A 27,670-nucleotide genomic window follows, 5' to 3' on the forward strand; every position below is an offset into this window, starting at 1 on the left:
AAAATGTTTTGTTGTTGTTGTTTTTAATGCAAGCTATTTCATGCCATTACCTTCCTGAAAAGAATATTGATTAATGACATTAAAGGGTATTGAATTGCATTTAAAATTTCAAATTGCTTGACATCCATATTTGCATTTTAGTTGGGTAAAGCCCATTGTTGCTTTTCTATGAAAGCTGTGATTTGATACAGTTGATTTCTTTTTAAAGGTAGTTGATACACATGTGCAGGGTAGAATGATGAAAAGGAGTACTACGCAATACATCTCTGTGGAAGAAAAATTTCTAGAGTTTTTTTTACACAAAATGCTATAATCTCTGACTTGGAGAGTGCTAAGCTGCTGATGCTTAGAAGCCAGAGAAGTGTACTGGAAAATACTGTATGTTTGTGTGTCTAACATCTGAAACTGGTCAGTATTGGAAATCATCCAAAAAACATATGCACTATAAGTGTAGGGTTTCAGAAATACTCTACTCTCTTACTGGCACCGAGTGAATAGCTGGAGGGAAGCTAATATAACAGCCTGAAACCTTTACGTACCCTGAGCAGTCAGCTAGCTGAAATGCCTTTTCACCAGCAGGATAATCCTTCTAAATGATGTGTGTTAGGTCATTGGGAAAACCCTTTTGTCTCATAGTGAAAATGAAGGTCTTCTGATCATTTTGCCCATACATTAAGAATGCCGAGAGGTCAGTGTTGTGCATTTTCCCTGTCTACTCCACATTAAACATTACACAACGGCTTTGTGCTACAAAAGAGTGGTGGTTCAAATAAATAAGTAGTGCAATTTTCAAAAGCACACAGCTGCCCTGTGAAGAAGGAAGATGGGGAAGGTGAATAGCCTTAACCTGAAGCCTCACCCATACAGTGTGGTTTTTTGCCGTGTTGTCACGTAGGCACTGGGTGCCATCCTGCTTACAGTGGGGGAGGTCCAGTTTCCTCGCAGCTCCTTCCCTCTGCTGCTGCTGCTGATCCTGCTGCTTTTCTGCTTCATTACCCTGATGTGGGCATTGTTGATGCCTTTTCACTCTCAGTCCCTCAGTCTGATTCAAAGGCTACTTTAGTGTATCCAAAGGAGAAGGTCTTTCACCTCCTTCTCTCTCAAAATACAGCCTGCATAGCAAATATTCGGTGGTGTGATTATGTTCAGCTGCACTGTTACAAAGGGAGATTTAAATGAAATCCAGACTAAAATTTTAGTCCAGTTTGGTGAGAAAATGATAAATGGAATAACAGGTTTTTCATGATAGCAGCTTGCTAAATTACAGGTTGCTGGATATTGTTGAGAAGAGCAAACATTTCTATCTCCTCCATGCTGTTTTAAGTATGCAGAATCAGTGTCTCTTCTCAAAGATCCTCACATATAGATCCTTATTTTTGCATTTCACAGGTGTTAATTTGTATATATTTCATAGTCTGAAATTAACAAAGTGAGATGACGATGTTAATGCAAACCTTTTCTTCAATTCCGTATAGTGGGTTGCTAATTCAATTTAAAATTAGTGATATCAAATACACAAAATCATTATTTAGGTATAAATGTGCTTTTACATTTCAACTGATAGCAGTGTTATGCACAAATTGAAATACAATTTGTGATTAATGTAGGAATGGATTGTCACAGCAATGGCAACTTAGACAGTGCTTTACCACTTTTGGGCGGATGGAATTCTTATCTGCTGCCTTCTGGCTTTTTTTCTCTTGAACCCTTTGCCCTCCCTTCTTGTACTCTTGTCCATGCTCCTTTGTTTGCTGTTCAGATTTCCCACACCCTGTTTGTGCTGTTACTACTGTATTTAATTAAATGTTTTGCTTTTGCAAAATTATCCAAATGCAGTGCTTTGTTGAACAACGTGCTATGAAATGCCTTTCATAGGAAGCAAAGTCTTCTTGCCAAGTGTCAGCTGGAGAGACCTGCACCCTCTTTCCGTCTCTCCCAGCACTGGGGAAACATTAGGTGTTACCTGTAGCATTTATTACAACTCCACTTTGTGCTTGTTAAAGCTCATGCCCATCTTTTATTACGTACAGTCTCTTGCTATATTTATGTAATAACAATGTGAAACACATGAATCGGGTTCCCCTGTTCAGTCATACATGATCAAGCAGTAACCTTCTTCTCCCTTACCTTTGGGAAAAGCTTGCTCCATTTGGACAAGGCTTGCCTGGGTGGAGAGAACAAGTGCTGGTCCTAACCTAGGATTTACTTGATATGTTCATTAGATATTACAAACAGAATGTCTTTTAATGTAAGCTTTGAAGAATAAGTGTCTTTGCTAAATACTGTATACTCACTGTGTATATATAATTTATGTGTGTAAAACAAAAGGCTTGGGCTGAGAACTGCTTTCAGCATGCGATGGTAAAGGGAAGTTATCAGCGGTAAAGGGAGTAAACTTCCTACACGTTAGTTTTGAGCTTGGACAGTGCTGGCATTGAGCCTGAGGAGATGAGGTTCTTCATTGGTTCATTGCTGATAATATACTGAAGTTACACTTTACCGATGGAACTTGGCTGCAAGTGGGATCTCAATGTATGGTTTCGTGCAGGGTGTCTCCTGTGCGCAAGTGTCCTTTTTGAAAGGAGATGTTTTGGGCCTTGTTAGCAATGATTTGGGTTATACCCTGTAATATGATAGTAGGTCAAACTCAGTGAAATTATAATTTTAATAAAGTTTGCAAATTATTGTAGAGAAAAGTGTATTTCTTTCCAAATAAATAAACCCTTAACCCAAATGGGAAAATCCCACTCCATAACTAGGTAAGAGAGAGCACTTTCTGTGCACAATTCATTACATTCTGGCTAATTCTGGCTAAATTTTTGTTTTGTTTTGTTACTTGAAACTAAATGTAGAGCAGCTTGGGAGCAGAGAAACTGCTGTCTATTATATAGTTAGGTTGTACTGTATTTTTTTTTGTTTTTAAAAACAAGCTTGTCAGAAAAGGAAATCTTCTAAAATACAGATATGAAGCATGAAAATTACTGTAATTTAAAAATGTGGAAGTATGAGTGGACATTATATTCTCAAGCAAATATATATATGACTGAGTAGTGTGACTAATGTATTATTGTGGTGTTTCTTTAGTTGAGAACTTCAATACTTGTTTACAGGAAGAATCTCCTGTCTTGTAGAACATGGTTCCTGTTGTAGTGATTTGGGCTATCAGCAATGCTTAGAAAAGAAATCAGAACTAGACTACTGCTGATTTTTTTTTTTTCCCCAAATATTAAATAGGTAGCTGGATTTCTAACAATTTAAATTAGAAGGGTTAAGGGTGTCTTTTGCATCAAATGTTAGCTGACTTGAATAGCACTATATGTGAACTTTGGTAATTGTTATAATGTATTAGCGCTCGCTTTTCTTGGAGAAGAGTTGAAGTGACATTGGATTAGTTCAGATAAAGTCTGGGGCATACGATATTCTAGCATGTCTGTTTGTCTCTTTATTTTGGAAATAAAAGCCCTGCTGTCAGGCGCAGCTTTGCCCGCGGTTCTTGTCTATTTGATGAAGGCTGTTTGCGGTGCTGGAGAGGCGTCTGCAGTGCCGGGGAGTTGCCAGGACCTCATTAAGTGCAGCTTGGACCAGAGCCAGGCATTCAGGGCAGGGGAGCCTCAGCGTTTTCTCTCCCAGCGACGAGAAGCAGTTCAGAAAGGGAGGGGAAGAAAGAACAGACTGCTTCACCCATCAACTGCTGTGTTTTATTGTGCTAAAGGGGGTTAGCTAAGTTCTTGGAAATAAACGTAAGCTGTAACTTCTGCTAGCTGTTGTCAAAGTTGAATGTGTTCCCTCCTGTCCCTCGCCTTTTTCCTTTGCGTTAGTGAGACACAATAACTGTAACAGGACGTTCAAAGGTCTTCCCATACTCTTAGTAAAATCGACTTCTCTTGTGCGATATTCTAAATCAAATGAGAAATAATGTATGTTAAAGATGTAAACATCGCCACCTTAGAAAAATATGGTCTAGTTTTCACATTTCCTGTTCTTTGCGAGCTGTAAATTATTTCCTAAAAATAAATATTTCAATCCATTCCTTTTCTTAAACTATAAATGATTGAAATCATAATTTCTATAAGGCATAAAGCTTTTCTTTTGCTAATATTAAAAGTTATATCAGTTATGGGGAAAACTTCAGATAATTTGTAACTTTTCTGAAATAGTAACTGGGGCAACTGTGTTTTAAGAGATCAAAAAGGAATGCTTTCTGAAGTGAAATTCTGCTAGGCAGAAGGATTTTCAACTCTGATGCCACTTTTTTCCTTCTGTATTTAACCTGTGATTTATCCTAACTGGCTAAGATTTAAGACTTTCTAAAAAACACAGTATCTGAGCAGCACCAATATAAAAAGCTTTTCATTTAAGTGCTACCCTGCTGAATGTTTTGAACAACTAAGATGCAAAACTGTGCCCTGAGATACCTGTGCAAAGACAACCCAGAATAATGTAGTGTAGCTGAGCAATTGTAAGGTGAATTGGTTTTAGCAATGGATTGGATGAGTGTGTTACATGGATGTGTCTGGATCTGTCTCATCTGTCTGTCTCTTGTATTTTTACCCAAAAGTGCCCAGAAGGATTGCAGGGGGAACAGGGGGAAGCATGAAAATGAGTTACAACCTGCTGCCAGCCAGGGCTGTCAGCTGTGAGAAGTACTATTTGCTCATGTTAGCTGACTTGTTTTGCAAATTTGCAAAACCAACTCTTTTTCCAGACTTTTCTTTAGAAATTACAGTCTCCTCATCAGTTTAATAGTTTATTTAGGAATATGTTGGCATTCTTAGCACAGCTGGGAAACCTCTTCTACCTGAAGAAATAAATGGTGGCTTTTGTTGATGGTTGTACTGGGTATATGGCAAAATTTATACAGTGCTGTTTTCTGTTTTGAGAACAGAACCTGATAATGAGTCAGAATATTCATAAAACTAACACATGGCCCCTCAGACTTCCCAGGACTTGCAATTTCAGCAGAACTCCTTTGTGGAGATGCAGTAGACAGACTGTCATGCAATTTACTGTTTGAGACCTGTAGTTATCCTTTTGTATAGCAGGGAGTATGTCTTGAAGGTATCTGTTACTGTTTTTCAGATGCTGGGCTTATTTAAGCTCATGGAAGTGCTATTGAATGAGATAAATTGTAGTGAAGGAGACTGTATGCTGGTGAAACACTGCTGTTTGTACAGCTGCAGATCAGTTAATACAGACATAAAGAAGCAGGCCAGAATGGGGATCTGAATAGTCCTATATTGTCTGAAAACTGTACACATCCTTAGTTCGCTGGGTTGACTGTGAAGGAGGGAAGCAGCCTGTCCCATACTATGTTGTTAATCATTTTCTGGGAGAGGGGCAATGCAAGTGGCAGTACTGCTGAGTGGTTACAGTTAGCTTTTAAAGCAACATTTGTTTTACAATGCAGATAAATTGTCTGTGTTGTCTGAAAGAAAATGTGCTTCTTGTTTGCTCTTTCAAAGGGATTTAGAATTACTGTAAGAATTGCATAAACTGATGTTGAGTCAGTGCAATGGTACTGTCTTTTGCTAGTAAGTCTTAGGAATACGGGGAGAAAGAAGAGTAGAGTGAAATGAACACTGAGCAGTCGGCTGGCACATCAACATATAGTTGATACTTGAGCTAGAGGGAGTTGATTACAATTTCTTGTAGAATATCAGTTTAATTCTTAGGGGGTGCTAGCCTCAGAGAGGGGAGTGTGTACTGATGGCTATTACTCTCTGTAGATTTCTTCTACAAGAAATGGTAGTTCTGCAAGTATTTAAAACAACATAGTCAAAAACTAAAAATTGGAAATATTGCTGACCAAGCTGAAAACCTCAGATTTTCCCTTCCAGTCTAAAAAGGTAAGTTGCTTTGACTATTTCATATGTTAATACTGTAGATGTTCAACAGTTACTGATAATAATAGGATAACAGTATGTAGGAAGAGTATCACTGGCCACTGCAGCTTACTTGTTTAGTAACACTAGAATAGGTGAAGTACAAAATAAAATTAAAAATCATCGTGGAAGCTTTTGTTGTTGACTTCTTATTTTTTCTGAGCTTGAAAATGACATATGTCTTCCACATTTATCTCAAAATATCCGTTTGATAGTTTCAAAGGTTGTGGCTTTCCTTGACATAATCTTAATCATGCTGCACATCTTTAGAGCCATTTTTTGTGACCTGGGAACTCTATAGCCATAGGTCCTACATGCTGTGTTTATACCTGAAAGTAACTGAGGTAGTCAGAAGGAGGTAATTTTATTAAAGTTCTGCTCTTTTCATAAAATATCCACAAGTGGGAATTGATTTACTTGAGCTTGTTTAGATCACCAAAAAAAAAAAGTTTTAAAGATTCTGAATAATTATGAGCTGAGTCATCTCTAGTTAAAGTTAGGCAGACAAGTATATGTGTCATTTTTCTGTGCCTTGATGGCGTGCCAGAAATGTGTAATCAAATTTGCATGTCTGGATTTGCATTTAGTAACTAAAGCTCCATGTATATAATTTAGAAAATAATTTTTGTTTAGATACTTGATTTAAGAATTTAGACAACATTTAAGAAATGTTTCTGGTTGTTATTGCTGTTGGTGCTAGTCTCTCTTAGTTGCTTGCAGGTTAGATATTGATACTGCTTGAACTTTTTCTCAGACCTGAACTTCATATCATAGGACATCCATCAGAAATTGAAGACACTTCCTCACGATGTTTAAAAATGAAACATTATTATTCAAGAAAAAGAATTAAAGTTACTTCTTGCACATTTGTCAAATGACAGTGGCAACTTAAGCCTTTTCACTGCACATTCCCCACTAGCGACTGTCAGATCCCTCACTGCAATAGATGGACTTTATGGAGACTCCAGATAATTGGCAGCTGAGGTTATCTTGAATGTTAAGGCCCAGGGCTCTAGAAGGGAAATACAGATGTGCATTCTATCTAGTATTTTTCAAATATGGCCTGGGCAATGCTAATTAATTACTTGACCTGTATGTTTCCTTCCATTATTTATTTTCTTTTCAGAAAGAGAATTCATACTGTCCCCATTTTCCTATTCTTGAATTGTTTGAGAGGTGTGCCAAGGAAGTCCAAGTGTTTGGGGTCAGCTAGGAAATGGTTTTTCTTCCACTCGTAAGAACTGAGCCATCTGTTGTTAGCTGTAGCAGAAACTTGCGATAAGAACTAGAGACAGTATTCTTTGATGTATTGGTACTTGTTTTCATTTATGTGAACTGGAGGACAAAGGGCTGAATCTCCAGGGCATAACGATGTTACTAGTACATAACCATATTGCTATTTGAAAATCAAGGCTTGTAGGAATCCTGTAAATGCTGGCATCTGTGCCTGCCGGAAGCAATGGTAAACTGCCTGTCTTTCCTTGCACCATACTCCTGCTACTTCATTCAGGCCAGAAAGGTGCAAAAAGGAAGGTGCAATAAATATCAGAAGTTCACCTTGGAACTGAGGGGTGGCTTCTGTAAACTCAAAAAGGGATTAGACAAGAGCCGGATGAATGTTGTCTTAATTATTTTTCAGAGTAGGGGCCAAGCCAGAGAATCTGTCAGGAATTTTCATTGTATTCTCTTCCATGTGTTTTTGGCAATGGAAATACAATGGAGAACTGATGCATTGTGATGGAGTGTTATTTTTTACTTGAATATTGTAATGGCAGTTATAGTTCGTAGTGGCACCTGAAATGATCTTTTGGTTGTTCTTGCTGCCATAATGCTGAATTTCATGCAGAACAGTGGAACCAATCAACAAAATTCACAATGATCTGTCATTCATCCCTGGATGGCTGTATAAAAGATATAAGCCAATGGTGCCTTTAATCCAGTCTTCTGTCTTTTCCTAGAGGTAGAACAACCCTGGATTAGTTTACAATCTCCATAGTACTTTCTTTTTTTATTATTATTACTATTTTCTAAGATTTTGATTCAAGGATACACAGCCATTTCTACAAATTGCATCCAGGTAGTTAGGCAGAGTTGATAGGCAGCAGATATAGTGAAATGTTACAAAATACTTTAGATGCAGCGTAGCGAGTCAAAGAGCTGGGCTACCAGAGAAATCTCCTGTGAAGGGTGGAATTCTGGCTCTGCTGAAAGAATGTGGCAAAATTGCCACTGACTTTAATGACGTCAACCCTTGGGTTGTAAAGGGACTTGAATAAATACCTTGCATAATTCTTTTCTTCTTCTAGTGGCATTTCACACAGGCATTTGGGTGCAGATGTCATGATATTGATTGTTTTATTTGTTTTCAGAACTGCAAAAATAGGTGACTTTATCCAAGTCTGTGTGGTCTTTGCAAGAGCAAATTCTGCGGCAGATGTCCCTGTTAGTCTTTGGAGGCTTTGTAGGAGAGAGAGGCACCTTATAAAAAGCAAGATAGACATGGCATTTTGTTCCATCTGGAATCTGAGTGTGTTGCATCAAGGAAGCTTCAAGAGCTGCAGTTGCTATAGTGATGCTTGCAGTGATGTTTTTCAGTACTTATTTTCTTTGAACACATAGAAAAAGTAAAGTTTAAGAAAATAAAAATTGACAGCCTCAGACTTATTTAGCTTTAAATGGTGGCTTGTGTGGACTCTTTTAAATCAGTGTATGCATATGAAGAAAACTGTATAAAATGAAAAGAATGTCTGTTCTGTTCGTCCTACTGCCAAGAGTAAGTTTTGTTTTTTAATAGACAAAATTCTTTTAAGATACTGCTTCTGCCAGAGTAGGATTAGTGTTAGTGTATGCTTCAGCAGAAGGTGATGGGGGTGTGCATGTGTAGATCTGACAGGATTCAATTGTTTGTAATGCTTTATAAACAGACACTGCTGTGAGGAGCTTATGTCTGATTTTAGATTAAAACACAGCAAGACGTTGCATGTTGCACTTTTTCCATTTCCTCCTCTGTTCCATTGCAGCTGGTCTTGATTGGGAAGCCGGTCAGCTGTGCTGAAGAGGAGCAGAGAGACCTCCGCAGTGTTTCTCAGCTTCTGCCTTGACATCATCTCTAACACTGCTATTTGGCACTTGACTGGAATTTAACAACTTTAGTACAATTTAAGTGAAGTGTAAATGGTTACATGTGTATACTAAAAAGTTATAGAAGTGAGAAATGTGGATTAGATCTGGTGATGGGACAAGTTCTGGCAGAATTGGGAGCATCGTGCTTGCCAGAGGTCCTCTGGGAGCTGCTGTGCTGGTATTAAGCAGGAAGCACTTTTAAGTAATCTTTCTTTCAGCTGTAAAATCTCTCGTGTCTAATAAGCACCTTTTCTTTCTGCTGGAGTGGTTCTGGTGTCTCTAGCCTCTACCCAGCATGCTTTCATTGAACTGTTAAGAAATTAGTATCTATGAGGTCTTTACTTTTCTGTCAAATTTGGTTGAAAATAGCAAGTGGGTAGTGTTTTATGATGGGCGGGAGCAGAGGACAGAGCCTAAAAAAAGAACTTTTGCGCTCTCACCGTCTGGTGTCTCTGAGTTATAGAGCAGACCTGGTTAAGGAGGTGACTGCCAAATTTTTGTGTGGGTAGGAGCAAACCAATACGGGAGAAATCTCCACTGCTGTCATTCTTACTGCAGTGCCGTGCCTGGTCTGTGTTACCATTCTGTTTGTGGGTTTGGCTGGTGCCAGTCATGTTAGTAGCCCTGAGAGGTCTCTAGAACGCCCTCGCCACAAGTGTTACCCCATGAAATGAGAGAATGAATTACTTCCCCTGAATAGGGCCTTTGATAAGCACTAAGTAATAGGCAACATGACAGTGACTAGGACAGTTTTGATCTTTCTTATTTTAATATTTTTGATACATACTTGGATGAAAGCATGAGTTGGTTCCTGTCTCAGTTTATTTATAGTCAGAATAAAGACACAGTGTAATGACTCAGGGCAAAAATGCCAAAGTGTGGAGGTCAGGTCACAGGCTGAAGAATGCCAAAGATAGTTGCAATGGAGCTGTGTAGTGCGTCAGCTTAATGTGTGTGTTAGTATGGGGGTTTTGTTGATACTTTTTTAATGGTTAAAGTCCATTCATTATGGACTTACATTGTGGTAGAAATTAATTTCAGCACAAGCTTGGATGGAAAGAAGGAGTGTGACTTTGTGACTTGGTAGCTGCTCATAGGAACCGTGCTGTATGTATAGAGTGTGACCTAGAAGAGGTGTATTGGTGCTTATGGGAGAAACTGGCATCTGCTAGCAAATGCATCACAGGGACAGCAGGCAAGGAAATGATAAGCAGATTGAAAAAAGTCAGTGAGAGAGCGAATGCTGTAGGACTTTGAAAGGTAAGATGGGAAGTACAATGAAGTTCAGCATTAAGGGGAGAAATAGCAAGACAGAGAGCCTTACTGCTTGAGGGATGCGAAAGGGACGTCGAAGGGAACATAATAATGAACTCTGTGCTGGGGAAAACCTACCTATGACTTTAAATGTTGTGGGACGGATTCTGCACTCACTGTTTCAGTAGCTTTTAAAGTCCAAATACTACTAGTATAATGATGGTATTTTATGAGTAAACTCTTCTCAGTGTATTTAGAGATTGCTGAATTTCATCATACTTATATTGTCTGTATTTGTCAGTTACAAGTTAGTAATTTTACAAAGCCTGTGAACTGTCATGTCTTGTTAACATTCTTCTATAATGTCGAAAATACCCTCAAACTTGATTTTCATATAGAAAAATCAATTTTTTTTGTTTAGGACTTTATTTACATTTTTCCTTTGCTTCCTTATTTGGCTTTCTATTGAATTGAAAGAGCTTCAGCTAGAAAGGAATGGTGGCTTTCTGCTGAAAGACTTACTTCTGTAGTTTATGTACTCATTCATTGGGTAGGGAAAGCTTAGTCATGACTGAATTAAATTCCTCTTTTTTCATCCATGGATTGCTTCTTTCCCTCCATAACTGGTGGACACTGGCTTGCTGTCACTGATGGGAACAGTTGTGCATTTCCTCTGTTGGACTTTCTTCATTTTCCTTTGCTATTACCCTACAAAGATAACCTGGCCTGGATTTTTGTTTTCTTGTTTTGTGTTCTGTTCTCCTCTTTACAGAGGAGAGACTTGCGTATCTGCCAACATTTTAATTATTTTACTTCCAATTTTGCATCAATACCAGTGTCGTACATCCTTACAGTCCAGTGTTCTCAGAGAGCACTTGCGTCATACTAATTAGAGGGGCAGGAGTGGGGGAAAGGATTAATGAAGCTGAGCCTGAGCTGCTTTTTTCTTCCCCCTGTGAAATCTGATTCTGTTGTTGGGAGCTTCTTTACTTTAATTTCTGTTAGTGTTTTCTGGTCCCTGAATAATCCAGTGACTGGGTAACGTTAAAACCCACATCAATCAAAGTATTTCCTGTTTTCTCATCCTCATTGTCCTCTGTGATGTGCAGCTATGATTTAGAAAAAACAAGATGTAATGGAAAATACAGCTTTTATAAATAAAGAAGCCAAAGAGTGTGTGGATGAACTTATGTGTAGACCCCCTCAACAATCTTTACTTGGGTGGATGGATAGGGAGGAGGATTTCAACAGTTTTTATGTAAGGGTGAAAAAAGCTTGCAAACCTGAGAGGTTTACCTTTCAGTCTTATGGGATAGAGACGGCAAGCAAGATTTGGAGAGTAACCACGTTGTAAACAAAGAAGCTGAGGCTAAAACTATGGTAAGCTGCTTTTCTTTAACTACTCTGCCTCATTGAGAGCATTTGAAAACTGTGAATATCTTTTGTTTCATCTCCTACAGAGGACGTTCAAAGACCTTTAAATCCCCAGAAGGTGAGGGAAAGAAGACAAACTAGAGAAGAAGCAAGTAGGGGAGGAATAACCTATCTAATCTAAAAGCTTTCTGGAAAGCCATGCTTTGAATAACTGCCGCATATTTTTACTTCTGTAGTTACGCCTAGTCAGTTGGTCCTCTCTTGACTGGCTGTGAAATTCTGATTTTAGCTTCCTCTTCTGAGATAGAGGCCATATCAACAGCTAGAAACTGCCATCAAGATGATCCTGTTTTTCTCCCTGTACAGAAATCTTAGGATTCAATGTATAATTCCAAATGACATAGACCAAGCCAGTGTTAGTCAAAGCAAACCATATGCAGCAAAAAATGCCACATCCATACTTCTGATAACGAGATACAGCTCTATTCTGTCTGCTAAAATTACTTCTTGGTTTACCAACTACCAGAGGGATGAACTCAATTGGTTACTATTCTTGGGTTTGCTTCAGTGTCATCGGAAAGGGGTGGTTTTACCAGATGAATGAATCACTACAATTTCCTTCCACATCTGAATTTTCTTTATAGTTAATAAATCTTGAATTTTCTTTATAGTTGTATCAAGTTGGAGTGATGCAAACATTCTCCCATTATGAGTAGTGCAACTCAAAGTTGTTGAAAGAACATGATTCTGAAGTGTTAGTAAGATGTTAGTAGAAAACTAAAGACGTTTCCTGTTTTTTGGTAAGCAATGCTGTGAGCACTTCAGGATCTTGTTAAATGCTGGGTTTTGCTGCTTTCCTGTGCGGTAGTAGCTCACTCTCCAGTCAGGACAATAATTCTTTCTCATAGCCTTAAGGAGGAAAGTGTTGGGGCATAACAAACTACTTGAACACTCTTTAATAATGAAGACACTTCTTTTATTGAGGGCTATTGGAATTTTATATTTTGCAAATTTTTCTTTATGTGAACTGAAAAGCTATTTGAAAATGTTTTGAAGATGAAGGTGTAACTTCCAAATTGTTCAATTTTCTCTTTCCATGATTTTATCCTAGCATCTGATAAGACATGAATTTTGGCATTGGTTTAGTTTTTAGTAGGATTTGGGGAGAAGATTGAAAAGTCAAACCTTCACTGGACAGCATCCTTAGCTCTGAATGGCAGTGTTCTGTAATTTTCTTCACTTCTTGATTTTGTCAGGTTTTACTGTAAATGTAGTTTATAACTCAAGATTTTCTAAAACTGCATGCAATTTGTATTCCATAAGTTCCATTTTTTAATGTATAATAAATAAAATAATAAGTTAATATCACATTATCCCGCTATACCCTTCTCCCTGGCAACAATGGAGTATTCCTGAAAGCACTTTCAAAGCTAGCTAGCTGTCTACAGTCTATGATAATCAGCTGTAATGGCACATAGGCAGCTGGTTTGCTAATCCTTTGATTGGAGTATTAGTTTGTCTCAGAGGCTCTGAAAACCTGTCTGATCCTGTAAACGTGTTTAGTGAATATTGTAGAATAAATTATTTCTTGCCTTAAGACTCTAAAACACATATTGAGGTTATGTGTTGTCTATTTTCACTGTGCTTCTGGGTTTTTCCCTTTTTTGATAGCTGTGTTTATGTTAAAAGAAAAAAAAGACATGTCTGTTCTAAAACTTTAGCGGAAAAAAAAGGACTTAAAATCATTTACCATTGGAAGGATTTGTATTTTAATCACCAGAAATTGTTCTTATCTGGCTTATTACCATGTCAAGTAATTCAGGCTTGGATCAGGATCTCTTATTTAGAAAGAGATTGCAAATAAGATTTCCATTATATAAATCTATTAAAAAGAATGAGAAACATACTTTGTATGTATGTGTGTCTTATTTACAATAGCCAGTATTCTGTACAACACTATTTTTGATAAACATAGCTTTAGTAATGCATGTGCAAACATGAGTGTTTTTCCATGTTATACTTTCATTTTCATATATTAGAGCCAGTTTGCTAGAAAATAAGTACATGAATTAATAAACCTGATCTGAATTTCTTTAAAGCTGCTATTTAAATGTTTACTGCAAGTTATATTGCTTTCTAATGTTTCTAGTTCAAATTAAAGAGAAAAACTTACTTTATTCACTTCATAAATGATAACATTCTCAGTAGTGGCTGACATAGTGCTTGATCGTAAGTTTTTCTTCTAGAGACATGTAAACCAACTAATATTTGTTCAGTGTCCCTATAGTGAAAGTATATACCACTTTGTGCTTTTGAAAGACTGAGGTCTTTCAAAAAAGGTGAAAATGTAGAGGAAAAAACCTCTTTACTGGTAAATTCTGCCATTGTGAAGCCTCTGAATTTTTTTTTCTTTGTCAGATGAGGTTTGTCTTTGTTCCTTCCTTGTTAGTCCAAATGCCAAGATGCTATTTGTGCTTATTTCCTGCCCTTAAAGCATGTATGATTCAGAAAAAATGTGAGCTCTAAACATCATGGACTGAAGTGCTTTTGTGTCTATGTCTGTGGTAGAGAGCTACAGTGTGCATGGGGAAGCCCCCATGTAGTCTGGCTCTGTGCTCACCGCTGGAACAGCTGGTTGGTGGGTTAGCCTCGCTAGTGACCTGAAGAGCCTGATGTTTTCTGCTCACACTACCTGTTATGTCTTGTGAGATGTTTTAACCTGTGCTACCTGGGTGTATATATATAGGGTGAGGAGTTAAGATGGTCTTTCAAGCATAATTGTAGTCATTGTCCTCAGGTGTGTGATGCAAAATGGTTAAGCAAGTTGATGACAGTCTTTTCTTTGAGTGTCTATATTTTGGGAGTGCCATTTTACATGTTTCCTGTCATTAGTATCAAGAAAGATTATTAAGGACAATCTTGTACTCTTCAAAATGATTTTTTTGTTTGTTTGTTTCCTTGTCCCCGGAAGTTTTTCTTTGGTGTGATGTACTGTATTTCAGTACATGAAAGCCAGTCCTTGAAACACAAGTGTGTTCCGTAATCTGGGCTTGTCTGCATGTACCAACCATACCCTTTTTAACTGCTCAAGTTTAGAAACCAGATGTTAATGAAGAGCTTGTCTTGACTAGACACTGATTTTTCTGACTATAGTTTGCAAGAGTTAGCTTATATCCCCTTCTTAGCTGATGAAGTTGTTATTGGTACAACAAAGATTTAAATGGGAAAGAATAAGTGCATAAAGAAAATGTATGAATTGATTTTAAATAGTTCAGTGCTGTGCCCATAACTTTCTACCATTTTAAGCACTGTAACACCAAGAAATATAGGAACTGTGACCTGTTCAATGAGCTGATAACCTTGAAGTCTAGCAGAAGCAAAAGTCAATATTTTCCAGTTTTTTCCAGTTCAACAAGCAGCCATAAATACCTTTAGCTCACAATTCTTTCCATACCTTTTCTCAGTTAAGGAACACAGAGTGTTTGAAGTAGGTCCCAAGTTCCTGCAGCAGCCCACAATCTCTCACTAGTCCTTGATAATACTCCATTCTCTGCATGAATTGGCTTTCACCTTGCATTGGCTAAATTAAGGTGCCTAGGGAGCTGCCATGATGACCGTGCTCTTGATTCAAGATGGCGATGGTTTGTGCGATATTCTGTGGCATACCTTGAAGATAAAGGCTTGAGATGTTTTTGAACTTAAACATATATTCTTTGAGGAATTCTGAAAAGGTGAGAGGCTTGATACCCTCATAAAGCATGTCAGGGTGGAAGCTAGTTTTCTGCCTTTTGCTCCTCTTGTCATTTTTTTCAGAGTTTAAGATTTCAGAGCCAAATAGATTATGCTTCTGTAGTCAGTCAAAACATAATATAATATATATTACTGAGGGCAAAATATGATTACAGTTTTGGAACTTAATTTCCTTGTAGCTTCAGATCACAGAATGTTTGCCAGTTTTCAAATGTTTCAGCGTATTGCCAGTAGTGTAAGCTTCCTAAAAATGTTTATAGGAAAAATTTTTGTAACACACTGTAAAAGACAGGCTGTATGGTACTATCTTTCTCCACATTCAAGCTACTGAAAAGTTTTCAAGAAAATGTTTTAGAAATACATGCTTTAGAACTGGCAACCATGCTTGATAGAAAAGTGAGTATGGTACATGTGTTAGGGGAATATCTAGTAACAGACGTTTTTTCAAGGGAATCTGAAGTAGACTCTGAAATAATTGGTTTTGCTCTGGGAAGTTAGTTGCATCTGAGCTTGGGGGAGAAATATCACATCATTAGTTTGCTTTACTGTTGCTTTTGCTGCAGAGTTTCCTGTGTTATTCCATGCAGATACTTCACTTTGACAGCCCAGATAAACAAAAGCCAGACACTCATACCCAGAAAAAAATCCCTGAACTCCAGTCTAGGGTAAAGATAAAGAATTCAGGCTTTTTCAGTTCTGTGAATAGACACTGGCCACTGGAAAAGATTATGTGTGACTAAGGCTGTGATGATTTCTGTTCTGACATAATTGGTAAACAGTAACATGAACATACTTTTCTCTGAATGGAGACATAGTCATTTAGGAAGTGAATAATATTTAAAAAAAAAATTGGAAAAATGCTAGGTTTGTTTAAATCCTGTAATATACATATTCATGCTTTCAGAAGATTAAATGTAGGCTGGGATTTTTCCAGGAGACCTGGAGAAGTTGGATGTCCAAAATCCCATCGAGTCAGTGAAAGCCAGCTACTTCCTTCCCTACGTTTTTCCAGAAATCTGGGCTTAAATGACCTTTAGCTTGAGTCGGAGTAATACTTAAATAAAGTGGAAGGTATACATTAAAGCTGGCCTACAAAATAGTTTTTGTTGAAAATGTATCACTTTCTTTTGCCCAACACCATGAGTCCGTGAGTAGGTTCTTTCTGAGCTGATTCAACTGTGTGTAATTGGAATTCCTGTTTACTCATGGGGTAAAATAAGCAACCATTTCATCTTGAGACAAGAAGATGGTGCAAACCGGACAATGTGATTTGAAGCTACAGAGATGCTTTCTGCCATGTGAACCCCCACAGAAAATTGTCGTCTTCAACTTTATTAAAATTGTGGAAGGTCTAAGATTATTGCAAAACCCAAACATTCAGAGTCAAGAGTAAATGTTTTTATGCTTTGTGCTCCACTAATGTGTTTAGATTAGATTCTCCCTTAAGTGAGTGTTAAACATACTCCATGATTTGACACTTCTACGGTATTTAATGGTTTAATTGTATAAGCTTTATGCTAATTTACCTCTGCTTTCCAGTATTTGAGCTTGACACCTTTTTCAGAGGGCTTATTGACTATGCTTGGACCCTTGCATTTCTACACAGGACACACTGACTGGATTTTGCTTTAATACGGAATGTGAAGTTTTTGGAAATGGGTATGAGCTGGCTGTAAGTTGAAGTCGGATTATGAAGATGAGTACTTTAAAGCTAATAAAGTGAATGCTAAAATGCCATGATATTTTACTATTTTTACAACATTAAAAAAACCCCAAACCTGCTGTAATCTCTTGCTGCAAAGCCTTTAACTGTTTCTTAAGTGAAAAGTTGTATGATAAAATGTTGTCAGTCCTGCGTAATCATTGAACTAAGATGATGTTATTGTTTTTTTAACATGCCAGAGTGGGTTTTTCACTGGTAGCAGGTGATTTATTTAGAAATTTCATATTGGACAGATTGATAACCTTCCTCCACTACCTGTTTGTTACATACATTTTGTTTTAATTCTGTCTTGTTAAAAATCAATGGTAATTTAGCATAGGGGAGAAAGATGGAAGGAAGAAACCTGCTGAACTGGACAGACTTACACAATAAAAACAAATGTCCTAACTGCATACCAGCTGAACACAGCTATAAAACAATGTTAAGGAGAAAGCTGAATCATTGAGGGAGGTAGATTCTTTTTCTGGTTTAGATGTGTACATTCTGGAGGAAATCTTGTAAGGTGAGGGAAGCTCTGATTAGTGGCCAAAGTAGAGGTAGTCAAAGGTCAACTTGTTAGGGCTGTAGTTGAGACTTCAGGACACTTGGTTTTAATTCTGTAGTTTGTCCTTCTCTGACCCTGGCTTGAGTAAATGAGATGTCCTCATTACAGGTTCAGCTTGAATCTTTTCCCATAGCAGCTGAAAAATGTCTCAGCCTCTTAATGTAAACCGTGAACCAGTATTAACTCTGTTGGTTCAAATTTGCTTGAAATTCTTGAATTTTGTCCCAGCAGATTTTATGCCAAAACACAGATGTTGCTATCTTTCTTGCCACTGTATCTTGTGCTCTTACTAGATGGATGAAATTTTGATTCTGTGGTAATGCCCGATTCGGTTGAGGTTTGCACAGTGAGGTGGTCTGGTTGTCCTCAAACATTTAGAAGGTTGTGGAAATGAGGCAGTGATGCAGTTTATGGGCAGTAAGCTCAGGTATTTTTGCATAAAATCTGGCAGCTTTTGGGGACTACATAATTTGTCAGCTGCTAGCAATAAATCTCTGCCATCCTGTTGCTCTCCTCCTGCATGGCTTCTCTCGCTTAAGATGGGTTCTAAGGTAACACTTCCTTTGAGAGTAAATTTGGGGGAAAGGAGAACAAGGCCTTCACTGAAGAATTTGAGTTGACTGTTTACTTTCTGGTCACTCCATACCTCTCTATTTATGTTAATTCCAATTCATGGAATTCCTGGTATGGTGAATGTATCAGGGCAGAGACATACAACGTCAGGGGGCTGCAAGAGGGGCATGTGTCGGTGGCCCTGTGGCTGTGAGGCCGTGCTAAGAGGGTCAGGATGTCCCAGACGGGGCTGAGAGGAGACCACGGACCATGTACCGCAGTGGTGCAAGACAGCAGCAGTGCCTGGGTGGGAAGTGAAGCGTGAACCTTGCGCACAACGTGAGACACAACACAGCTGCCACGTGATCTAGTTCTATTTTATTCATTTAGTGCTAACAGACCACTGGTACTTCAGAATGAAGCTGAAACACCAATGTACCCACGTACTGTTGAAGAATACACAATAGGAAAAGGTTGGTGCCTCTGTCACTGCTAGTAGTGTTTATCAGCAGACAGCAATGTGTTAGAAACGGAGTAAGGAGAGAAAAGAGACTTCAAATTTACTTGCTCAAAGGTTAGATTGAGGAGAAGGAAGGACTAAAGTATAGCCATGTACAGAAAAAAAGGCACTTGAGTTTTCTAGTCGCATGCTATTTTGATGGAAGAGGGTCTTGTAATGAACATAAATGATTTAGTCATCTGCATGTGCAGTCACTTAATCATTTTGGAATGGATATCAGTACTAGTAATCATTTTAGTTTTGGCATTAGTTCTCAATCAAAACCTGGCTCTGTGTAATTGCCAGCATTTGAAACTGCGATGTTACACAGCAAAAGCAGACAAAACCAAAATAATTTTCATCAATGAAGGCTAAGGGTATGCAGTACGGTGAACAGATTATTCCAGATTTTAACATTGAGTATAAACTGTAAGGGGTTTGTCAAAATAGATTTTGCAATATATCTTGAGGTACATAGTATGTCCTATAAAATATAGGAGGAGCTTTAATGATTGTGATGTTTATTTCCTCTCCTCTTGTTGGAAGGAGAGGAAAGCTTATGACAACAGATGTAAATTTCTGAAGCATTTTTCTTTACTCTCCTGCTTCTCTCCTGGAAGTTCCTGTATTTTCTCGTGTAAATTTCCATTCTTTCTTATTCATGTCTTTGAAATATTAATCTAGTGGTTGCATTTGTGGAGCCCACCTGGAGGACTTCTAGCATAGAAGTTTGCTGTAAAGCAATAGGCTGTGCTGTCTGCTCCCTGGCTGTGTGTTGCACTGTGCTGCTCCTGACCTCATGCTCAAAAAGTCCCCAGGCTGTTTCTGGTTGATTTAGACCCTCAAGCTCTCATGCCCAGTCCTTAAGCAGACTATTTCTCTTCTTGACCAGCGTAAACACATGGAAGATTATCAGCAGTTTAGCTTTTTTCTTCCCGCTCTAAGTTAGTATTAAGGATGGTCTGTCTGTAGAAGAATGTCTTCTTTCAAAAGGCATCTGCTTGTGATATATTTTTACATAAGTGTATACACATTTAGAAATATCTGTAATTAAAACCTCCAAGGAGAAAAAGATGAAAAAAACAGCAGTAGAGTGCTTGCTAAGTGATGATTTGTTCAGGATTCTGTTTGTCTGTACATCACGCCAGAATTCAGCTATCAGTAGTTGAAAGGATATACTCAAAGGAGCCTCCTGATGTACATTACTTTAATCACCTTCCTTTTAATAGTTTGCATTATGAAGACACGTGCTATCTCGTAACCCTGCCTTGAGGGTGATGATGTTTCCCTGTATTGTGTCGTAGAGAGCTGACAGGGCCAAAAGAAAACAGGTTTTGTGTCTATGGCTGTTCTGATGAAAATCTCACTAATTCAAAGGACAAGTTACAGAAAAAAAACTTAATTGTTTCAGAAAAATCTGTTGCAGCCTAATGAGGTTCCCAGTTGAATGTATGGTGGCCTGTATTTAAAGAAATCCTGTTACAGGCAAACAAATGCTCAGAAACCTTTTTAATTATTTGTCTTTTCTCAAGTCTTCACCTGTGTGGTCATGAAGGCAGTTGGACATAATTACCAATATGGTACCCCACTATGTGGTCTGTGATGTTAGCAAGTCTATTCTTGTAGGTTATGTGCAAGTTTGTTGTGACTGTTATCTCGGATTCTTTTATTCGTGATTGTTGCATCACAAAATGTATTGCCTTGCATTAATCCTAAAGTGGCAAATGTTTGTTAGTTTATTTATTTATTTATTTTTAATCCCGACAATTAGAACATGGAGTAGAGTAATTCTTTGTAGCATTTGAGTAACATTTGAGTCCTTTTTCCTTCCTTTCCCCCTCCCTTTGCACTTGATGCAAATTCCATGTACTGCATTGAATAGATGTAAGGTCAGGAAGTGTTGATTAAGTACTAATGGAACTGACTTCCTATGCTATTAATGAAAACATGACTCACGTTCTAAGGATTTGCAGTTGGATTCCTGTAACTTTTGGTATTTCTGTTGTAATTGTTTTCAGTAATTATGTTTTCCTAGAACACACAATGATCATGGAAGAATTTGTATATTAAAAGCAATAACAGCATATTCATTTGTTTAAACTCATCCTAGTACGGATGAATCGTGTATTCATAGCACACAAGATTTCTGACACAGACAGTAGATGCTCTTGTAATTTTCTTTTGATCTTTGCTGTCCAGCAATATCTTCAGTGGGGAATGAATGCAAATATTCAAATAATGAACACATCTCGGGGTGTTTTTGTAGCGAACCATTACCAACATCCAGAATTTACATATTTGTGTGAATCGCTTCTCTGTTCCTGAGCAGTTGGAAATCGCAGTATGGTTACAGGGAGAAAATACTGAAAACATCAGTATAGTGTTTTTCCTATAATAACTTGTTTTTTCAGCTTTTTTGTTGACGGTAGAACTGATAAATGCTAAGATTGTAATCGTATCAAAACCTGAGCCCTATGCCAAAAGGAAATTCTTGAAGCCCTGGTGCTTTTTCTTGAGGCTGTATAGTGGCATGGGGATGAACTCCATGCCACCCAGAGCACTGCGGCAGTAAGAGTGAGCCACAGGATGGACTTAGGAAACTGTGGGCAATTCCCAGTTCCTTTATGATTTCAGGAAAGTAATTTAACATAGTCTGTTTCCCCATTCTCCTTTTGGAATGTGACAATAAGGTTTCACAATCTGCTTCAAGTCAAGTCTGTTAATGTGCGTGTGGTGATCAGATACAGCAGTAATGGCAGCCAAGCAGGAAAGCTAAGAACATTTAATGTTTCTTAAATTACTTCTTGAAGCACACATACTCGATTGTAATGCTGCTTGTGTTTTAAGCATATTTTTAAAATTGAACAGTAAAGTGTATTTTTTTTATAAATATAGGTGTAAAATGGGCTGGAGAGCAACAGAACTCATTTTGGTTTTTTTCTGGTTTATGATAGGGAATTGAAGAGCTTGTCCCGTTCTCGCTGGTTTTTCCCTTGGTAGGACTTCTGGGAATAGTGCCTTCCCTTCTTGTCGTTGTTGGAAATCTCTGCCGGATGAGAGAACGGAAGTTTTGAGTTAATTTTATTATTTTTATTGAATTGTTTTGACATAGTTTTTCTGGTACACAAATTCAAGAGGAATGGAAAATAGGCATTTCAGCCTATTTGTTGCTACTACAGTTGTCTGTAGTAGCAAATTTTTCAGTGGCATACGACATGTAAGCATTCAATTGCCATTTGTTTGTTTCAAAATCTCTCTCATTGTCTTTTATTAAAGGTGAATTAGAAAAGACCTGAATGTATGAGTTCTGTGATGAACAAATATAGTTTACTATGAAATTTACCTTATAAAGTTAATAAAAGTACCGAAAGTCCTTCTCTTGCTTCTTATATATTGTGAAAGAAATAATAAATAGCTGTTTTCCAGTTTTGGAGGTAGCCTTTAATGAGACTTTCTCCTTTTCATAGTTGTAATTTTAAAAATATGAAATTTTACTTTTGTCACGTACTGATTTAATCAGATAATTGCGTTTAAGTACAGTGAACTCTCCAGAGCTGTCCACCTCCACCCCCTGACCAAAAAGAAGTTGCTCATTTGATTCAGTAGATTTGTAATCTTTGGGGGAATACATGCATTGTTGGCAGTTTTTTTTTCTGTTTGTTGTGCTTTAGACTTAATGATGGAAGAGTTATTATAGACTTACACATTTATAGAGAAACTGCAATCCAAATTAATTTTAATGATTTTACTGCAGTTATTTTTGTAATGCTTAACTTGTGCAGGGGTAATGAGATGGATAGCTTGAAAGGACCTGTAAAAGAGTTGGAACAACATGATTTCTTTTAGTAAGAGCAGGGCTCGGAAAGATGACTTCAGCCATGCAGCAGATGTCCTGTGAAATCTGTGCTGCCACTTATTTTTGTGCTAGGTCTTGGTTTTGTTTGTACGCTGGGACATGTCGTGTATAGCTTGATCTGTAAATGGCTTCCGCATTTTGCCAATTTGAGGATACACTGCTGGTGTATCTTGGGTCTGTGAAATCTGTAAGGAAAGGAGCACTATACAGCAAACTGTTCATGGGTCCTTAGTATCTGGTGAGCGCATCTGTCTGCAGGGGCTTTGCCCTTCATTTTTCTGACATAGCTAGCAAATGAACTGGATATGTCAAATGGATCAGTTCAAGAGCTTCAGTCTTCATAGGGATATGCAAGTTGTTTATTTTAATTGCTCTTGTTGTTTAATAAAGATATTAACATTAAGGTATTTCCTTGGGTTTGGATCTCCGTGAACTGAAGACAAACAAGAGAATCCAGTAGTTCTGGTCTTACCCTACCATTTCACCTCCTTGGAGACAAAAATAGCAGGTAGCCCAGCTAAGGAATATTGTTTTTATGTCTGGTTGCTGCACATTGAGTACCTTGAGACCTGTGTCCTGCAAGAATCACAGAATAGTTGAGGTTGGAATGGACCTCTGGAGGTCATCTTGTCCAGCCCCCTGCTCCGGCAGGATCATCTAGAGCCGGTTGCCCAGGACCATGTCCAGATGGCTTTTGAATATCTCCAAGGATGGAGTTTTGGAAGGAGAAGCTTTGGAATTGTTTCCAGCTAAGCTGCTACGGAGACCGTTAGTGGCTTCCCTTCACATTGCAGGTGCTGAGCTCCCAAGGGACAGGTAGATGTGTTTCAGCTCTGAATGTACCATGCATAGCTGTTGGCTTCCCTGGTGACTGAAAACTGATGTAAATGGTCATCCATGAGGAACACATGTAAATCCAAATGAGCAACAGTATTTTACCTTGAAGGGTAAGATTTCTGTTGAAATAGGTAAAGTTTAGAACAGGCACCCCAGCGCTTCTGTATGTTTTTGTAGTAGTATCTCCATTTCTTTTGGGGAAGGTTTAAGGCATACTCATCTAGGATAGAGGTTGCTTTCAAGGCCTGACTTAGTAGTATTCTAATACTAAAAGTTTTTAGAGCTGACGAGTTTCCACTGCCTGGAAGAAGGCAACCTTACTGCCAAATTCCTAGAGCAGGAATGTGCCAAAATCACGCAAAGAAATTGAAGCGGCTCATCTCTTCTGTTGTTCTTCAAGACAGTTTCTGGACATCTGAATGCCCTACCCAATTTTCTTCGGCATTACAGCTTCAACAATGAACCTACAGAGGCCATACAGAAAAATAAAGTAGCTTTTGTTACGTGTCCCCCGTTCTCCAGATGTTCCATGCCATCAGGGAAGGGGCAGGGGTCAGCAGAGTATTGCAGTGGGTACTGCTCCCACAGGGGTTGTACTACTCTAAGTTATAATCGAAGCAGGAATGTGCAGTGATCAGCATGAAAACTCTAGTTGTTGGGTGAGTAACCTTTATTTTTCGTTGGAAAAGTTTCCCAGTGAGATCATCTGACATTGAATTGTGGCAAGTTAACTTGCATTTTTATTAGTTTGCTAGAAAACTGATAAAGATGGACACTCAGGTTGCTAGCAGTGGGTGTTGTACTTTCTCATGCTTGTCCCTTCCTCCCCTCTGCAGGTATTTTTATAGGGCATTACTTTTTCTTAAATCAGAAAAGCCTTTGGTAGCAACTGTTATTTTCTATAGTGTATGGTTGGACAGCATCTAGCACGACGGTTAACAACTTTTCTTTTTTCAAGTATCTTCTGCATGATCCTGCCTCTCAACCTTGATCTTAAGAGATTTATAGAAAGATGAAGAGACCAGAAAAGTAGACAATTAAAGCTGTCTGTGTCTCTGGAGCACAGACATGATATATGTAACTATATTTCTGAGGAGAAAGCAAAAACAAAGCGTTTTTTTTCTTTTTCTTCTGTTAGTTCAGAAGTTAATTTTTTTTTTTTTTTAAACCTATCAAGGTATTATGAAAGTGGACTTTCCTGGAATTACTTTTTTTTTTTTTTTTTTTTTTTTAAACCACAGGTTTTTGATAAGGAAACCAAATCTGTGTGGCTGCTTTATAAATTCTGTTCTTTTAAATTTCTTTTTCACAATAAAGGCAAATTATGAAAGGGCTTATCTTGCAGCAATTTAAGCATTCTGTAAACAACATCTTGGATGACCTTAGTCCCACTCAGCTACCACATGCAACTGATTTTAAAACCTTCGTGGTGTCCCTAGGAGCAGATATGTCGTGTTTCACAAGGCTGTATAGTTCTGTCCTGTTCTCTCTTGAAAATTATAGTTTCGTGATAATTTTTTTCTCCTTTTGATTTTCAAAAATTAGTCAGCTCCAGTCTCATTATGGCAGTGAAGTACTGTCCTTTCATGCATTGTTTCTTGGCCAGTCCCATGTCATGGAGCAGAGAATGCAGGACAGATGCTTCACGCCTGGCATACTCAGCTGTTCCTGAGAATAAAACTACGTGCGACTGGCAAGTACTGCTCGAGGCAGCATATGCTAGCTGTTAATGTGTGACCTTTTTGTCCTCAGTAACTTGACTAACTCTACTCATTTAGAAAGAAAAAAATTCTATATGAAATTTAGGCCACTGAGTTTCTGAATATGAAGCCACTGCTTTAAAATAAATGTATTTATCACTTTAAAACTCTAGTTCTAGATGTAAAGTGTTAATTGCACACTGATCAGTGTACAGAGAGGTGGGTGAGTAGCATGGACTGCCGGCCAGGTTATTGGACTATGTGGAGCTGCAAGTGATTGAATTACAGTGGCTTAAGGAGTTCCTGTCTTCTCAGCAGAGAGTTTTACTGCCACTGAGCTGACATGCAGCTCAACTGATCGTACACACCCTACCAGACTACTAAAATATAAGCTAAGTTGTGCTGTTTTAATTACTGCTGCCACAGAATAAACTGGGAGTCACTGACAGACTGCTTTTCTGGATGGTGCAGCTATTTATGGTTGTCTCAGCATAAGAGAATTATGAATTTTGACTCCTTAGTGAATAGTAACAGCCTTAGAAGTGAGACATGTATCTTGGTCTCTTGGTTTGTCTTTCTATTACCCAATTGTCTGTGCTGGTGACACAATGAAACAGCATTGTTGTAGTGAGTCTGCCTTGCTGAAACATGGCTGCTTTGGGGCCCCTGCTGTAGAACGATCAAATAAATAAATCCTCAGTGAGGAGGTACTTTATACATATGCAGTACCTTTAATAATTTACAATTATGTATGCTATAATTTTATTTTAAGTTCAAAATCTGTTTTCCCAAAAGACCAATCTACTCTACCTTGCATCTCTCTGCTACCAATGCTTTCATGGTTGTTAAAGAACTGGATGAAATCCAGTTGTTGAGATACATAGTACAAATTCTTACTGCGATTGGATGTTTGCTGAGCTATACTACTGAATAATATTTAAGCACCTTGTAATTACATACCTAGCTTTCCATGCGTTTTATAAAATCATTCAAGGGAAGAACAAAAACATCTAAATATCATATTCACTACAAATGTAGGATTTATTTATTTTGGACTTGATGCCTTTCTGAAGAATTTATTGTTTGAATGTGTTTTCTCTTCCTACTCATCTTTAGAAAAGATGACAGAGGCATATCAGCATGGCTGAGTCCTTTCACTGAGGTGATATAAACAAAAAAGCAGTAAATCATATGGGTAAAACATATGAGTTATTAAGATACTGAATTTTTGAAGTTTGTTGATTAAATATTCTTCTAAAAATCAGTATGCTTTTTGTGGGTGGTTTTGGTTTTGGTTTTCTTCTAATAAAAAGCCCTAAAGATTTTTCAAGTGATCATGGGTATATATTTTTGTGATCTCTTTGTATGTTTTATCATGTTCCTGCTGGACATGCCACAGGGAGACTTTACATGCAGTGTTGCTCCTGTTTACAGGCAGTGTTTCCCAGAACTGCTGGACAATTGTATGGGTTTTACTCTGCTGTTAGTATTTCTGTTGGTGGTCATTAATGAAGTTGTGTGAAAAAGCCCAAACTGATATGTTGCTGAGCAAAAAGAAGTAAATATCAGTGCAACAGCTGGATAACATGTAGAAAAAAGAGATGGGTCAGTAGAAAGAGAGTTGAAAAAACCCTCTGAATTACGTAGGCACTGGGTTGGATGACAGTCTGAAAAAGATCATCTTGGTTTAGGATCTGCAAACAATTAAGTAACGCATGCAGTTACTGAAGAAACCAGCTAACAGTTGTGTAACTTATGCTTGAGGACAAATGATACAGATGATGCAGACTATGCAATGAAATTTTTATTCTGCACCTGTGAACTTTAAACATTTGCACATTCATTTTGAAACATTTGCTGAGGTTTTTTTGTCCTCTTTATGAAAGTAACTTCGGGACAGACCTAATTTTTATTTCTGATTGTTGGAGTACAGTTTAAAGAATGGATGTATATAATTCAGGATGGTTTTGAATGTAGGTTTCCAGAATACTGTAATAGTCCTTTTATTAAAGTTAATATTTCATGCATAAAATCACTGACAAAAAATATTTTTCTTTCTTTGTCTAAAGCTGCGCAGAGTGAGGAGCGGCTGTGTGCATTTAAGGACCCATATCAGCAGGACCATGGAATCAGTGAGAGCCGAATCTCCCAGGAGAATGGCACAATTTTGTGCATGAAAGGTAGTACCTGCTATGGGCTTTGGGAAAAAACACGAGAAGGAGACATACATCTTGTAAAACAAGGTATGTAACATTTCAGTGTAAGCGCAGTAGTTTTGCTATTCTTTTCACTTTTTTTGTGATCTAGCCAGCCAATACAAAGATGCACAGCTGCAAAGCTAGACATTTTGTTTATGCATTGTACAAATGCATAATTTTAAACTTCCCATTTAGCGATTTTAAATATGAACAGAAAGTTTGTTTGAAATAAATGACTTCTAAAAGAGACCAGAGATCAATGCACCGTTGAAAGAAAAAACACTTCACTTGCTTGTTACTTAGGATGTCCAGAGGAAGATGGCTTTCATGACTCTATCTCAGTATATGTATTGATGTAATGATAAATTTAAAAATAAG

General features: G+C 37.9%; 1 protein-coding gene across 3 annotated transcripts in view; it reads left to right on the forward strand.

The window, feature by feature from the left end:
• The window catches only part of BMPR2 (bone morphogenetic protein receptor type 2), a 112,696-nt gene that overhangs the window by 28,989 nt on the left and 56,037 nt on the right, over positions 1 to 27,670 (forward strand). For all 3 annotated transcript variants that reach the window (XM_052793364.1, XM_052793365.1, XM_052793363.1), the window contains exon 2: positions 27,164 to 27,337. In XM_052793364.1, coding sequence (XP_052649324.1) covers positions 27,164 to 27,337 — 174 coding nt within the window. The remainder of the gene's footprint in view (positions 1 to 27,163; positions 27,338 to 27,670) is intronic.

Source organism: Harpia harpyja, chromosome 7, assembly GCF_026419915.1.
Source record: "Harpia harpyja isolate bHarHar1 chromosome 7, bHarHar1 primary haplotype, whole genome shotgun sequence".
NCBI classification, from domain to species: domain Eukaryota; kingdom Metazoa; phylum Chordata; class Aves; order Accipitriformes; family Accipitridae; genus Harpia; species Harpia harpyja.